The sequence below is a fragment of the Chironomus tepperi genome, unplaced genomic scaffold (genome assembly GCF_022539635.2).
Source record: "Chironomus tepperi strain 1889 unplaced genomic scaffold, CSIRO-AGI_Ctep_v1 contig_472, whole genome shotgun sequence".
NCBI classification, from domain to species: domain Eukaryota; kingdom Metazoa; phylum Arthropoda; class Insecta; order Diptera; family Chironomidae; genus Chironomus; species Chironomus tepperi.
The window spans coordinates 356,096-372,180 of NW_027226594.1; the positions used below are offsets into that span (position 1 = coordinate 356,096).

Genomic DNA, 16,085 nt, shown 5'->3' on the forward strand with positions numbered 1-16,085 from the left:
TGGTGGCTACACAAGTGACTGTCTAGTTACTAAAGTAATGACTTCCTAGTTACTACAGTAGTGACTACCGAGTAACTACACTGGTGACTGCCTAGTAACTGTTCTAGGGATTGTCTAGTGATGACTTTATTGACTAACTAATGTCTATACTATGGACTGCCTAATGACTATACTGTGGACTGCCTATTGGTTGCACTATAGGCTATCTAGTGCATGAATTTGTAACTTTCAAGTGGGCTCACTGGTTGCTTCACTATTCAGCAAATTGCAACCAACTTCCAGTATCACTATGCAGCCAATTGAAAGCTACTGTCAGTATCCCATCCTTAACAAGTCACAAAAACACCCACCATCTACAAAAAAAATTGATTAATTAATGAATAATAAAAAAAAAAAATCCAATTAATTTTACAATAGGGACGAGCAGCAGGCATCGGAATATCATCGAAAGCAGAGTCAAGTACAGCTGCTGATAAATTGGCCATAACACCAACAACAGCACAAGAGACAAATGAAAAATCGGACTCAAGTAGAAGTAATCAAGATGGTTCATCTGATGAGCAAACAAATAGACGAAAAAGTTCAACGAGTACGGCAGCAAATAAGAAAATGTCTGTTGACAATAGTAAATCAAATAATAAGAATAAGAAGAAGGATATTGAGTCAACGACAGGCGATAAAAGTGAGAGATCAAGTAGTCCGGCATTTGATTCCGATGAGGACAGTTCTGGTAATAATAATCAGCCAATACAAACGCTATCTGTTCCAGTTGTAGCAAAGAAAAGGCCATCAATTGCAGGATTATTGGTAAGGATAGAGTTTGTAGCAGAGTGTGGCCGTCTCAAATTCGAATTTAGATATTCGAAAATTCGAACATTTCGAACTCAACTTATTTTAAAGTTAAAATTTACGTTACGAAGAAAAGTAAAATTAACGGTCAAAAAAAATTTGAATTTCAGAAAAAAATTACCGGTCGTTTTTGAGACAGCCACACTCTGGTTTGTAGTAATAAATTGGATTTAGACAAGATTTAGATTCTAAAATTGTCAATTAAAATTTAATCCAAAAAACAGGAAAATCTCCTTCCAATCAGCAAATCAACATCAGGTCATCTACATAGTGAGAGCAACATCAACAATAATTCAACAAATACAAACAATAATACTAGTAACAATAATAACAATAATAATTTAAATATAAATAATTCCCAATCACAAACACTAACATTATTAGATCAAGAATTAAAATTAAATTATCATGAGGCTCGTAGTCTCTCACAGCCAATATCACCGGAATCAATTGAGCCAATAATTGTTAAAAAAGAGGAGAGAATAAAGAGCTTAGCCAAGACAATATTAACGCCACCAAGTGATTTTAAGACAAGTCCAATTGTAAATCGAAGTCGACCACAAAGTGTAGTTAGCGATGGTGAGGGATTAAGAGACTTATCCGATGACATTGTATGCCGTATGGATGGTGCTGATTTAAGATTTTTGGACGAAAGTTCCGTTATGCTTCCATCACCATCAAATGATAGTCCAATGCCCATTCATCGTCCACATCTTAATACAAATAATAACAATAATTACAATAATGTTGCAACGAATCCATCGTTACTGCATAAAGCTTTAATACAAGCAACAGCTCAATCACAACCGAAAGTCTTACTAAAGACAAACAGTCACGATGTTCAAAGTATATCGCCGCCGAGTGAGAAAGACAGCATATCAATGCCAATTGTACCAACCGTACAGCTACATGCGTCATCACCACCACCTGTTAAACAGCGAAAATTCCGCGAGACGGAAGTGTCAGTGACAAATCATACCGATAATAAGCCTGTGACGACAATAATAAAGAATGTTGATGGTATGGATGATGATGATAATCAACCGAATCCAGATGATGAGATTGAAAAGTTAGTTCAAGATGCTGCAAAATCAAATGTTGAATCAGCATTAAAAATTGATGAGACAAATAAGCTCATGCCAAAGTCTGATCGATACAATAATAATAATAACAATAATACTAAGAATAATAATAGTAATAATAATAGTAAAGATCGTAAGACATTTTTACAAACATTAAGAAAACGTTTTCGTATTGATGGTAAGAAAAAGTCGGGTACATTGTTAGGCTTTGTTGGTAATCGACAAAAATCAAAATCAGAAAATCGAGCACGTAAAGCATTTCGTACAATATCATTTATATTGGGTGCATTTGTTCTATGCTGGACGCCATATCATATATTAGCGTTAGTTGAGGGCTTTTGCCGTAATCCACCATGTACAAATGAACATTTATATATGTTCAGTTACTTCCTATGTTATGCTAATTCACCGCTCAATCCATTCTGCTATGCACTCGCTAATCAACAATTTAAGAAAGTTTTTATGAGACTTTTGAAGCTTGACTTTCATATGAGATAAGTTGGTTGTGTATTGGATGAGTTATTGAGGGGATGTCAAGTGGATGTCATGCTGAAGGTCACCAAACTTACTTCCAATTTTTGATGATTTTTTGTTGATTTTATTGTGAACCCTAACAGGCATTGACACCGCTTTTAGGTATTTGTGTACCAGGAAAGCATGTCTGTTAGGAGACTTTCCCTATTTTCCATCAAAGTCTATCCAAAGCGAAACCCACAAAACCAACAGTAATCCACAATCAATATCAATGTGCACAAAATAAGATACAAAAATTAATTTCAATAATTGATTGTGGCAATTGCTCAACTTCATTAATTGCGTATGATATGGGTTAATGAGGTAATCAGCCAATGCAGTCCATTTAATTAGGTGTGGAAAGAGGGATAAATGTTTGTAGACAATTAAAGACATAAGATGAATTGATGGAGATAAGAAAACAAAAAATTTGAGTTCATTAAGTGATGAGCACATTTGCTGGTAAGTTGATTAAGTCTGGTGTTGAGTAAATAAAAGTAATGAATGAAGTTTGTGGGATGAGATGGGATCTGTTTATGGAATTATTAATTCTTATAAATTTACAAGATAAAATTCTGTTTGAAGCTACATGATTATTTACTTTGATCAATTTTGATCCAATGTCTGCTTTAGATAGCACCTGAAATTGCGTTGTATCTTACAGTTCCCGAGTGGCAAAACGAAGCCTGTCAGCGACAAAGTATGTCACTTTAGTTATTAACTGAACAATTTGTCAAAAAGTTTATAAGAGATGGACACATCCATTAAAACTAAATAGAAACTCCTCTCCGAGTTGCTAAGACATTGCGAACAGTATATACAAGGTGTATGCTCACAAAATTGAGCATGCTCGAGTATACTCAAAAGCACCCTCATTTAGATGAGTATGCTCATTGTCTGTTATAAAGGGCTTCAATTGAGAGTTAACAAATCTGTCCGTGACAAAATCTTAGCTGAGTCTAGGAAGAATCATTTTAATTTATGTCAGTCGAGTCTTATTTGACTACACAAACAATATTCAAAGGATTTTTAACAATAATCCATCAACTTGCTACAAAATTGCCACTTTGAAGCTTGAACCTTCAAAAATTCCTTTTTAAAAAGGATCATTTAAATTCAAAACTGACCACACAAATTCCAGGCCACATATAAAGCAGCATATATCCTTTAATTCACATATTTATGAAGCATTAATTCAGAACAACTAATCAATTTCAATTTAAATAATGCGTAGACACCTATTTTTAATTTAAAATTATACTGTATCATATTTATTCGCACGCTTTAATTCAATAATTTTTCACATTTTTTAATTACAAAGTATGAAGAGAATATAGAGAAATATAATAGAATAAATATTGAACACGAATAATAAAAAAAACTTTGCATAGAAAAGTTCGGAATGAAACGGGTTTTAGATTGTTAAATAAATTTTCTAATAAATTTCCTATTTCAAAATATATTTAGAATTTTTTGGATTTTTATAAAAGCTTTTGAATTTTAAGAATTAAATTTTTGGTTAAGCCTCTTGATCCCAAATATAATGATAATTTCAATATTAAACTGGAATGAAAAATTTTTAAATTGTTAAAAATGAATTAATATTTTAATCTATAAAAATCCAAAAACTTAATGCCCAAAATTTTAAATTTTTATAAAGCTGCTTATTTCAACTTCAACTGTCTCCTACATTTTGACAAGCTACTCCTGAATTGTAGTCATAAATTGTCAGTTACGAATCCTTTTAAACAGAACTTAAAGTTGATTTAAATTTTGTCATTTTTTCAACAAATTTCAACAGTAGACTAACAAATTTGGACCTGACTGGACCATGACCATTCCATGACTCTCAGGTTATCATACCAAATTTGAGTCAAGCACTTTGACCAACAAGGCACTCAACTTCTTAAATCCTTAATTTCCTAGAATATTTTTCCCAATTCAATAAACTTCATCAGACATTTAATAAGAAAACTTCCCACAACAAGCCATAAAATTCTCTCCTCATCCGGATAATTTGAGTAAGGCTTGTTAAACAACAACAAATTACCACAAGCCAATAAAATGAAAAGTTATGTCATTTGTTTATTGACGGTAAGAAATAACCAGTATGGTTTATTTGGTCATCATTAGGGGTCCGAATGACGGATATCCGTACCGTCCGTTACCGGTAATTACCGGTAATATCCATTACCGTTACCGTTCATTTCTATGGATTATCCAGCGGTAACAGATTTTTAACGAATTTTTTAAAAATTCATATATTAAGACCGCAGTTTATTTTTTTGTTAAGGGTAAAAAAGTTATTTGTAGACATTTTTAATTTTTTAAAACTTTTAATGCTTATTACTAGGGGTTTCAATCCCGGGACAAAATCTCAATCCCGGGATTACGGGATTTGAAATCTCAATCCCGGGATCCCGGGATTGGTTGATGAAAAAAATATCAAGTTTTTAGTCGAATTCAAGTGCAAATGTAATACTAATAGCTTTATTAGAAATTTTGAGGATGAAAAAAATCACTTCCAGTACACAAAAATGTGTTCTAAATAGTTAACAAAACAAATTAATGACAAAAAATTGCCAAGATTTGTGATTTCAAAGCCGAAATCAAGATGTCAATATCATGCTTTCTCAAAATCCCAATTTCGATAGATTTTTGGGATTGGGAATAGAAATTTCGGGATTTTTCGGGATTCCCCGGGAAATCCCGATATCAAGAAAGCATAATTAACACAGAATTTGCCTAAATTTTTGAGATCTTTGGTACGCCTTAACAGAATTTTAAGAAATTACAAACAAATAAATTTAATTTCTGGCATTTCAAAATATTAAAAATTTAATATGAATTTTTAAAAAAAGTTTTAATCAATTTTTGTTATTTGATACTGTAAAGCCTCATTTTTAACTTTAACTTCAAAAATTGTGGATGAAATTACTATTTTATATTATGAGACATGATTTTCAAACGTGTGGTTCTTAATTTTTTTAAAATTTTAGACTTTAAACTTGAAGTTTTTGTATCAACATCAAATGAATTCTCTATCCCGTAATCCCGGGATTGAAGCTTCTCCAATCCCGGGATTTCGGGACCAGAAAAACGTCCGGGATCCCGGGATCCCGGGATACGGGATCCCGGGATTGAAACCCCTACTTATTACTCTTCGCAGTTTTTTTTAAAGAAATTTTTAAATTTGTCAATTCCAAGATATATAATTTTCAAAGTCAAATGTAATATTTGGTCACATTTTTTCGCAGTGAGCATTGGATATTTGGATATATTTTACAACTTTTATTTGCTTACTGTTGAAAAAAATTACCAAAAAATTACATCTGAAAATCAGTCTGAATCAGGCTAAAACGAAAACTGACCAAATTTCGGTTAATTTTCAAATTTTTTCTTTTGGAAATTTTAAACTGCATGAAGTCCAATAGTCAAAAGTTTTAATGTAATATCTCTTCTATACAAGTCATCCTCTAAAATCGTTTACAAATAGCTTTTTTCAAAAATGACAAAAAAAGTGACCAAAAATAAAAAAATTTTACCCTAAATATTCGGATATTTATAGTCGGAATATACGGATATTACCGGTAATCACCGGTAATTACCGTTAAATATCCGTTACCGTCAAATCCCGATTACCGGTAATTTTCGGACCCCTAGTCATCATCGTTCATATTTGCACGTAGTAAGCTCTTTATAAATGAGTTATTGTATTGGTCTCAAGGGAATGAAACAATTTAGTTAAATTGTTAAGAAGTTTGGGATAGTTTTATCGTTTGATGTCATTGTGGGTTGTTGAATGATGGCATTACAAGGATCTAGCCATAAAAATGTCATGTTGGATGCGGGGAGGTTCATCCTCTGACTTGATCCATGGTTTTACTCATTTGGTGTCCAAAACTGGCTTAATCGCTGGCTGCCAATTGTCAATTGCCATAGATTGACCATCTGACTTACAATACTTGCTGTTTTAAGCCTCTTTTTATGCAAAATCACAGTCTTACTCTCGTTCTAAATACTCAATATTCCAAGTTCCAATCTTATTACCACAAAAATATCTCCTCACCATATTTGTCTACAAACATTACTCTTTATTAATATCAGGTTATGACAAAAAAACTTGTTAAAGGTCTGCCTAGTGGTGAAATAAAAATATATGAAATATTATTTGTGGGCTGCATGGACTGAGAATAAAACGATACAAATAAACAGGTATAAAATATGGTTTAAGTGCGAGGGAAAATAGCAGAAAATGTGGACACGTAGCTCGATGGAAATGTGGAAAATGTTTATGAATTATGGGAAGATACTTTGGAGGGAATTTTGTGAACTTTTGGGAAAATTAAAATTTTTAAAGTTTTAAAAATATTGAAAATTTCTTAAAATTTCTAAAAAATAGTTCAAAAGTTAAAAAATTTCAAAATTTTCATTCAAAATGTTTCTAAAAATTTTTAAATTTTGATTTCTTAGATTTTTAAGGTTTTTTTAAATTTAAAGAATTTTTAAAATTTAAAGGTTTTTTTTTAATTTGAAGAATCTTTTAAAATTTGAAGAATTTTTTTAAAATTTGAAGAAGTTTTTTAAATTTGAAGAATTTTATAAAACTTGAAGAATATTTTTAAATTTGAAGAACTTTATATAATTTGAAAAATTTTATAAAATTTGAAGAATTTTATAAAATTTGAAGAATTTTTTTAAATTTGAAGAATTTTTTTAAGTTTGAAGATTTTTTTAAAATTTGAAAAGTCAAAGAATTTTTGAATTATAAGCTTTTTTAAAAATTCGAAGAATTTTTTAAAAGTTGAAGATTTTGTTTAAAAACTGAAAGAATTTTTTTGAAATTTGACAATTTTTTTAGATTTAAAAATTTTAAAAATTTCTTTAAAGTTTTTTCAAACCAAAATTCATCAGAAATGATTATAAAATTTCAAACATTTTCAACAAAATTGCTTCAAAACTCAATCTCAAAAGGAAAATCTAAAGCAAAATATCCACAAAGACATTCCACAACAAACCAACACAAAACTCACAAAAGAAAGTCAAGGAAAATTATTATTACTATTCTTATTATTATTCAGTAAGTCTACAACAAACCAGCATTTATGACGATAAAAATGACAGTCATGGTTAGAAGGGTAAAAATAAGGAATAAGAAAATAAATAAAATATAACAAAAAAACATAGCAAGGGACTAGGGTTTGGGATGGGTGTACGGGACTCATAATGAAAAATAACTTTTCATGTAATAGACAATAAAAAAAATTGGTCATTAAAAAATAAAATAACAAAAATAAAAATTATGTTTAGCTGAGCGTAATATGAAAAATGATGTAAATTTAACATATATGATGCATTTATTATTAATTATAATGCTAAATGACATTCACAATTTCACAATTACACATTTCCACATTTATGATAACGATAATTATAGTAATTACTCATAGTAAAATCAAATTTGTAGTAAAAATAAATGATGATAATAATTACAACAACAAATGCGACATAAGTTGATGCAAAGGATTAATGGCATTGATCAAATTCAATTAAAGATAAAAAAAAAATAATGAACATTTATGTCTCTAAATACAAGCATAATATACACTTTAAAATCCTAGTTAATATTGAAAAAAATAAACACATTGTCTACCTTTATAGTCTCTGCCTACACATCAATATTGATGCCATGACGTTTCCGCAATGATCTTTTTTTTATAGTGTGTCAAGGCTTGGATGCTTTAGAAATTTGTTTGGAATTTAGGATTTTGAATATGTGAGTCTAATCCAGATTTAGCAGCACTTTAGGAGGTCTGGACACCCAAAGTCCATACTGGAGTTCTACCAAATCTGGTTGAAACAACATCTGGTTGAAACAACGCGTTTACTAAATTGAAGCAGATCTCAACATCAACTCGGATTTTATATTAAAGAGTCGACTTCGAATTCTGAATTGAAGACAATGTAAGGTAACTTAGTCACTAAGTTCTATGAATTAATACATAAGTCTTGCAACCAAACCATCCAATTTACATGCTTGTCTACGAACAGGCATTGTCTGTGACAGGCGTTGCTTGCTATCAGACAATTCATAAAATTGTCTGCTGAAAATGTTATTGCCTGCTCACAGAAAATGCCTGTGATAGATAATAAAACCTGTAATAGATCTGTTACCTGTACCAGCCATTTAAATACTTAATTTCTTCGATGACCGTACAGACCAGTTGTAGTCCTTGGCCTCTCTCAGAAGTTGCATGAAACTGATTCTAACGCTGGCTTCCGTTTGGCACCTGTTTTTTAACAGTATCACTTATTTTAAAGCTCAGCATAAAAAAATTATGGTAGGTTGATGCCGAGACCCGAAAATCCCGGGTAAGTCCCATTTCGGTCCCGAAAATCGAGATTTTGGAAAACATAACAAAAATTGCCATTCAACTTAGCATTGATTCGTATATTTCGCTCCTTTTAAGATGATATGCACCCAAAGGCCGACAGTGATCGGAAAAAACAACGACTGGTTTAGGGTGTTTACTCCATGTTTCCTCAGACAGAAATTCTTAAAAATTGTAAAAAAATTTAATATTTTGAAATTTTATTTATAAAAATTCCGACCCTCATCTTCACCCTCACCTACCCTGACCTAAAGTGTCACATCCTTAAAAATTCTCTCTTTTAACATTTCCCATTATTATTTTTCCTTATTTACTTTTTTATCTTGATTACATCGAGGAAAATGAAGCTTCTTCCATATTTTCTTACTTCACATTTTTCGCGTCTTCCTTTATGATGATGATGTCGATGAAATTGAAGCTGCTCAGAGAAATAAAAATTGACAGTAAAGGTTGTAAATCATGAAAAAATGATCAATTTAATGCATAAATATTTATGTTTACACGCTTATCGAATCATAATAAAATTATTATTGATTCTTGATTCAATTTTTTACATCGATGAGGAATTTTTAGTGACATTTTCTTGTTGTTATGAAATTGATCTTGATTGGATGAGACAGGAAGATGTAATGATATACAGTGCAACAGATTTTGCATCTTTCGATGAATCTGACCTAGATAAAGCATCAAAGTCTTCAATGTAAACAAAATAAAAACAATGAATGCGCTATGATTACAGTGGAAACTTCCTGCTTGCTTCCACGAAAGAGGGAAGATAATTGAAAACTCGTTCAACAAACACTTAATGCATTTTAATTAAAGATTCAGTTCTCAGAATGGGTGTCTAATAGATGCTGCTTAAGAGCTTCTTAAACTAGTGCTGGTAAACCTTTTTTGTGTCACGACTCACCTTATAATCATGTGTGATAAGCCAGAGGTGATAAGCCACAACCGAAACCCGACAGGACATGCGATTTATGATATTTCAACATATTTCGACGTCACATTAGTGTTCCATGGCACACAGACTACCCACCACTATCTGAAACGTTAGAAACTATCACTTCAATTAACAATTTTGTTTTTTAAGATTTTTATTTTTTAATTTAATTTTATTTTGTTTTTATCTATTTGAGTGATTTCTCATTCCTCTGCTGTTTATTTTTTTTAATTCTTAAGTCTTCAAATGGTTTCAAATTAATTTGCAGAAAGGAATATTGAAACTGAATTGAAACGGAAATCAGTAAACTAGAAAAGGATTTCCTAGAGAAATTATTTTGAATCGAAGCTCTTTAAACAATCTAGAATGAAATTGAATATAAGTCAGATTCAGATTTCGAATTGAATGCTGGATTATTACCTTTCCTCATAAACTACTTTGCGTCAATTAAATAGTCATATCTGATTTAACTTAATCTTAAGGTAGGGCGGCCATCTGCTGTATTTTTGACGGGACGCTGCTGTACTTTTCAACCTTGCTGCTGTGTCCCGACAAAGCCTTGAAATGTTCCGATTTTTCAAAAAGAAGAGAAATTCAATCGATTTTCATACTCTTGATTCAACACCATGAAGAGTGGTTTTAGATAGGAAAATTGTTTAATGGCAAGAACATTTCAAATACTTACTTTCTCCTTATTAAGTTTCTTAAATTTTCAACAGAATTTTACGTCCCAAAGAAGCGCGGGATTTTTGTTTCTCAGAATTTAATTTAAATTTTTCTTAGAATTTTGGATTTTTCAAAGCAAACTGAAAATCATCAAAATATTTCGCGAAATTAAATTTGCTCAGTTTCAATTGATTTTATAGATTCCTAATTGAATTTTTGTTGTGAATATATTTTTACTAACAATTCGATCTACTCACTGGTTCCGCAATCAAGTTATCAAATCGAACCATTTTAAAATTAAATTTGAAAAATTTTAAAAACTAATTTTCAATTCAAGAAAACAAAAATCTTGAAACTAATTTCTTTCCCAATTCCAAACAACTTCAAATTTAATCCTTTTTCAACTTCTTATATTTTTTCAGACGGAAAGCACTCATTTCCGTTAACGCTTGAAATCTTTTATAGTAGAAAATTTCTCTGATAATAGTGCTCTAAATGAGATTTTATCGCTTTAACACGTACTTAATGAAATTCAATGTCTTTTGTTGTTTGAAGCTGTTTTTTTTTTCTTTATTTCTTTGATGAAAGAGGATTTTCTCAATTTAATAGAGATTAGAAAGTATAAAGAACTTAATGAGAAAAGGAACTAAATTGAATTGAGGGTGTTGATGTTTAAAGTTCATGATTTTAAAGTGAAAATTGAAGATTTTTGAGGAGTTTTATGGAAGAAAATTAAAATATTGATGACATTGAGAAGAATTATTGAATTTAATAAGGAACTTAATAAGTAATCGTTGAAATCTTTAAGGATGTAGCTAATCCGAATGAGATAAATTACAATTAGTTGGCATGGAAGGCACAATGCGTATGAATGGCTGGAAATCTGGTTCAAGATTACATTCGATGAAATCCAACTAGACTCAAACTGAATTGTTGTTGAATTTTCTCCCATTTCTTCGCCATGTCCTTTCCAATCAAGTTTATAATCTGACATCAGTTTGACTAATCTCAGCTTCTTTCAATCGGGAAGCTTTAAGCGAAACAAATGTCAAAAGCTTGGTCACAACTCGATCATGGCTTCAAGATTGATAAATTTCCCTTTCGACACAAATGAGGAAAGGTTCGCTCGGACTTATTAGAACCAAATGACAGCTACATCCAAATAAAAGCCAAATGAAACTGCTTGACGTTTGATTTTAGTGAATTTATCCTAGACAGAGCATTGACGAAATGATAATCAAGATTTTTCCATTAATATCACTCACATGAGTTGAGTATCTGACTGTCTTCCTTCCTCATAAGTAGAACGTACTCAAAATTCAATTAAAGTTGCAAATTTCTACAATAGAAATTCCTTAAAATAATCTTCTGTTGCTAAATCCTCAAATAAGCATCACAGTTCCTCCAAAAACTCATAAAATTCCTCACATTCCATCTAATTTCTACCCCCAAACCCTCCTCAAACAGTAACTACAACATTAATTACCGCTATAACTAACTTGTCTTTGACTTTTCAACTACCTTATTTACTCTACTTAGTCACTTACTATACAAATACAAATAAAACGTGACAAATGATTCCACGAGACTTGAATGGACAATGAAGTAAGCGAAGAAATGGAAAGGAAATATTTTTTTTCCCTTCGTTATTTTCAGAATGCTTTCGTTAATTGGAAAATGTCTGCTTTCCTTCTCAATAATCGATTCAATTACCATTAATTAAGTTTCTTTTGTAAGTAGATTTTTTTTAAAGTTGGAAAATTGTTTTTAATTGAAAAAAAAAACTTTTTTTTGTTGGTGTTTAATGGAATGAAATTAGTTACAGAGTTAGGTAGGGATGATGGAAATTGGATTTGATTTGAGTTGGATGAGCTTTATATGAATCAATGATAAGGTTATCAGTTGATTAAACAATTACAAATTACAAGATAAATCAAGAATGCATAGTTGATCAAAAACCGTCGAAAAATCGTTAAAAATAAACAAAAAGTCATCAAATATGATCAAAAAATTGTCAAAATTTATCCAAAATAACAAGAATTGTTACAAAAATTTTCTTGTTCGAAATTTTGAATTCTTAGAACTAAGAATTAATTCAAAAACTTCAAAAATTTATCAAAATTCGAAAATCCCTTCAAAATTTCTCAAGCATCCAAGCTCTAAATTTGCATTAATTTTAATTTAAAAACCCTAAAATGATGAAAATTTGTTGTTGTAAAGTCATAAAAAATATATCAAAAAACTGATATTTTTCTGTGCGTTTACGAATGAGATTGGAAATAAAAGAAATTTTTGAGCCCCTAAAAATTTTTTTCACAACCCTTCATCTCCGTAAATTCACACAAAAATGTCAAAAAAGATACTTTAATAATAAATTCATACACGTTGTATACGGTGTGGATATAAATAAAAATTGTAAAATTATCAGAAATTGTGAAAAATTTTGAAGAAAAAAAGTCACAAAAATAAAGAATTTTACTTTAGAATTTCTAAAGAAAATTCTAAAAAAATTCCTCAATTTTGAAAAAAAAAATATTTTTTAAAAATTAAAATCAAAAAAACTACAAAAATCAATTTTTCCTCAAAAAGTTATTGTAAATTATGCAAAAATATATTTACACTTGCTGTAAGTATAAATGTGTATAAAAAGCCTGAAAAAGAAGCTTTTATTTGAAAAGCTTAAAATTTCTTTGAAGATTTTTTAACTTCATGAATTAATAAAAATGAGGATTTTTTTTTCAAAATATCAAAAACTATTTAACAGAAGCTAGCAGAAATTTATAAGAAAATCAGCTTAAAAATGTACTTTATACTGACATTAAATTAAACTTCAAATTGTGTACGTGCAGAAGTTTAGAAATGTTTAAAAATGTTTAATTAAAAAAAAGCTTAAAATAAAATTAAATTGCTAAAAAGAAATATAAGATTATATATGAGAAGTAGAGCTTCCTTGTTACGCGTGGAAGTTGAGAATAAATTCAAAAACTTAAATTTTTAAAATTCAATCATTTTTTACATTTCTTGACAAATTTAATACATTCACACGTGAGTTAAATTCCGACATTAACTTTTTTTTAAATAAAAACTAAAACAAAATGGAATTTTTGATTTTTTTAAATTCGAAAAAATGCGATTAATTTGAAAGAATAGCTTGACCTCCCTGAGTGTTATGCTGCTGTAAATTTGAGGTATAATGAAGGATCATGGTAGAGTCGGATCTTGGAAATCGTTGAAAACTTGCTTAAATTTAACTTCAATCTGCAAGTTTTTTACTGGATTTTCAACCAAAGTTGACCAAAATTCTAAATGGAATTGAGTCGACTTGAGTCTAAGTATTCCTGAAGTCTCGATCTCGACAAATTCTCGAGACTTATACCGAAGGTTCAAGGAAGTCTACACAGAGAAGTCTCAGTCTCGTTTTTGGCATCGGGAAGTCGACTTGAGTCGACTTGAGTCTATTCAAAATCCGAGTCAACTTCAAACTCTGGCAAATCACAAACACTCACCAAAACTACATTTTAAGCTCCCATTAAGCTCTTGTTTTTTAAAGAAAAACTTCATTATACCTCAACATTTGCATTGAATAAATTAAATTATAAAAAGAATCAGCATCTTACTGTGCAGTGAAAAAGTTTTCATTTTTAAACTTTTTCTTCCACCTCCAAATTGAGGTGAAAAACACAATACTTTTCTCATTTTCCAGCTTTTTCAAATGGAAAACTCTTAAAAATTAAATCAGAAAAAGTTTAAAACAGATTTTTTTCACTTTGCTTAATTTTAAGTTTATAACACAAAAAACTAATTCAAGTCATTAAAAAAAAATATGAAAAAAAAAAATTGTTAGAGTTTAGTCACAAAAAAAAACTACAAGTTAATTATAAAAAATAAATGAATAAAAAATCATGAACATGAGAATGGATGACAATATATATGATTTAGAGAAACAAAAGCTTAACGTGTCGTTTTCTATAATTGATTTGAATTTTTCAGATGCATTTTTAGCGTAGGATGTTCATCTGCTGTATTTTTGTATGGACGATACTGTACTTTTCACATATACCTACCTACATCTGCCTCTCTAGTGACGACAATACTGGACATTAACTTGTCATCAACTAGTAATAACGTACTTTTGTCCGCTATGGATTAGATCATCAAAGTAAAACAGCATGTAACACATAATCGCAACAAAGTATATACTTCGTATGGACCAAATGTTGCAAGTATAAGTCAACAGTTGCTATAACAGCAGCAGCATCATTATCAGGTTTAAATTTTTCATAAACTTAAAAAAGGATTAAATGACAAAAAAGTTTATTTTAGGTACTTCAAATGCTGGGATGATGTTAAATCAACTTGGTCATCCTATTAACTTTGACACAACACATAATAATAATCAACATATAAATAGCGGAAAGAATTCAGCTGGCAATAATAATAATTAGAATTCCTTGCATGCAAAAGGATTAAGTATTCGCAAAATTCTAATAACATGCAGCCACTGCACGCGAATGTCAAATATTAAATGGAGGTCAGGGGATCTTTTTATTCTGACTACTAAGCCCTAATACACAATGACGTTCCCTGATGGGATTCAAACTGAAACACTCGCAAAAGAGTAATTCAGACATCCAATCTATTGCCTTAACACTTAACCACAAAGGCGTTACTATTGCACTGACAGATTTGCCTTCATATGGTCCGATATCCCAGATTTCACTTTTCTCAGACTCCACTACAGTGAAATCCAGTCTTACTCCCACATCATATGGTACTTGTAAGGTGCGCGAAGTTCGTTTAGTGTCACTTGAACTTTTTCAATTTTTTCTCATACGAAGGCTTATAGTGAAGCAACTATTTTATGTATTTGAATTTAGTTTCAATAAGGTTTAAAATTAACTAAAAGTAACCAGTTAACTGTTCTGCTTATATGAATTACTTAATTTTTTTAAGCGATTACAACAACAAATTGAGAAATTCGTTTAGTGTCACTGTAGGAAATTTAAGATTCCAAACTTTATACCACATTAATTGAGCTTATTCTTTTGTAATATTGTTGAAGGAACAAAAATGAGTAAATATGGAAACTTTTACAATTTTCCACTGGGTTTTTCCTAATATTTTTCCTACTTTAAATTCTTCATGTTTAGAATATTTTCAAAATGAGATTTTACTGTTATTTTGCACCAAATCATTAATTATTTGATTGATTTACATTCATTATTATCATTATTTTTAAAATAATACTAAAAACCTGGGATAAAAATAGAATTTAAGGCAAAAATTTGAGAAAAATGTTTATGTGGTGAAAAATTTTCACCACTTTTTAAAATTAGTCAGCATTTTTTGATGAAACTATAGACAACATAATAAATTCGAACAGCATAACTTATTAACCACATAATGCTTAATAAAATGCAAAAAACTGCATGGTTCTATGATTAGTGCAAAGATGCAAATTTTGGCAGAAAAGTTGAGTCGAGGTGAAAATTTTTTATAGTAAAAATCAAATATTAAAAAAACGAGTTTTAGTACTATTTTACTAGTACTTCTACTACTTTCAAGCAATAAAGTCACATAAAAAGCCTTTATTAATAATCTAGACTCTAATTCGGAGCATGGTTTCAGTAAATAAGTAAGTCT

At 30.1% G+C, this 16,085-nt stretch overlaps 1 protein-coding gene across 1 annotated transcript in view; it reads left to right on the plus strand.

The window, feature by feature from the left end:
* Positions 1 to 2,429, plus strand: part of mAChR-B (muscarinic acetylcholine receptor) — a 67,609-nt gene extending 65,180 nt beyond the window's left edge. The window contains exons 5-6 of the mRNA XM_070651971.1: positions 418 to 807; positions 1,074 to 2,429. Coding sequence (XP_070508072.1) covers positions 418 to 807; positions 1,074 to 2,429 — 1,746 coding nt within the window. The remainder of the gene's footprint in view (positions 1 to 417; positions 808 to 1,073) is intronic.
* The last annotated feature ends 13,656 nt before the right edge of the window (positions 2,430 to 16,085 follow it).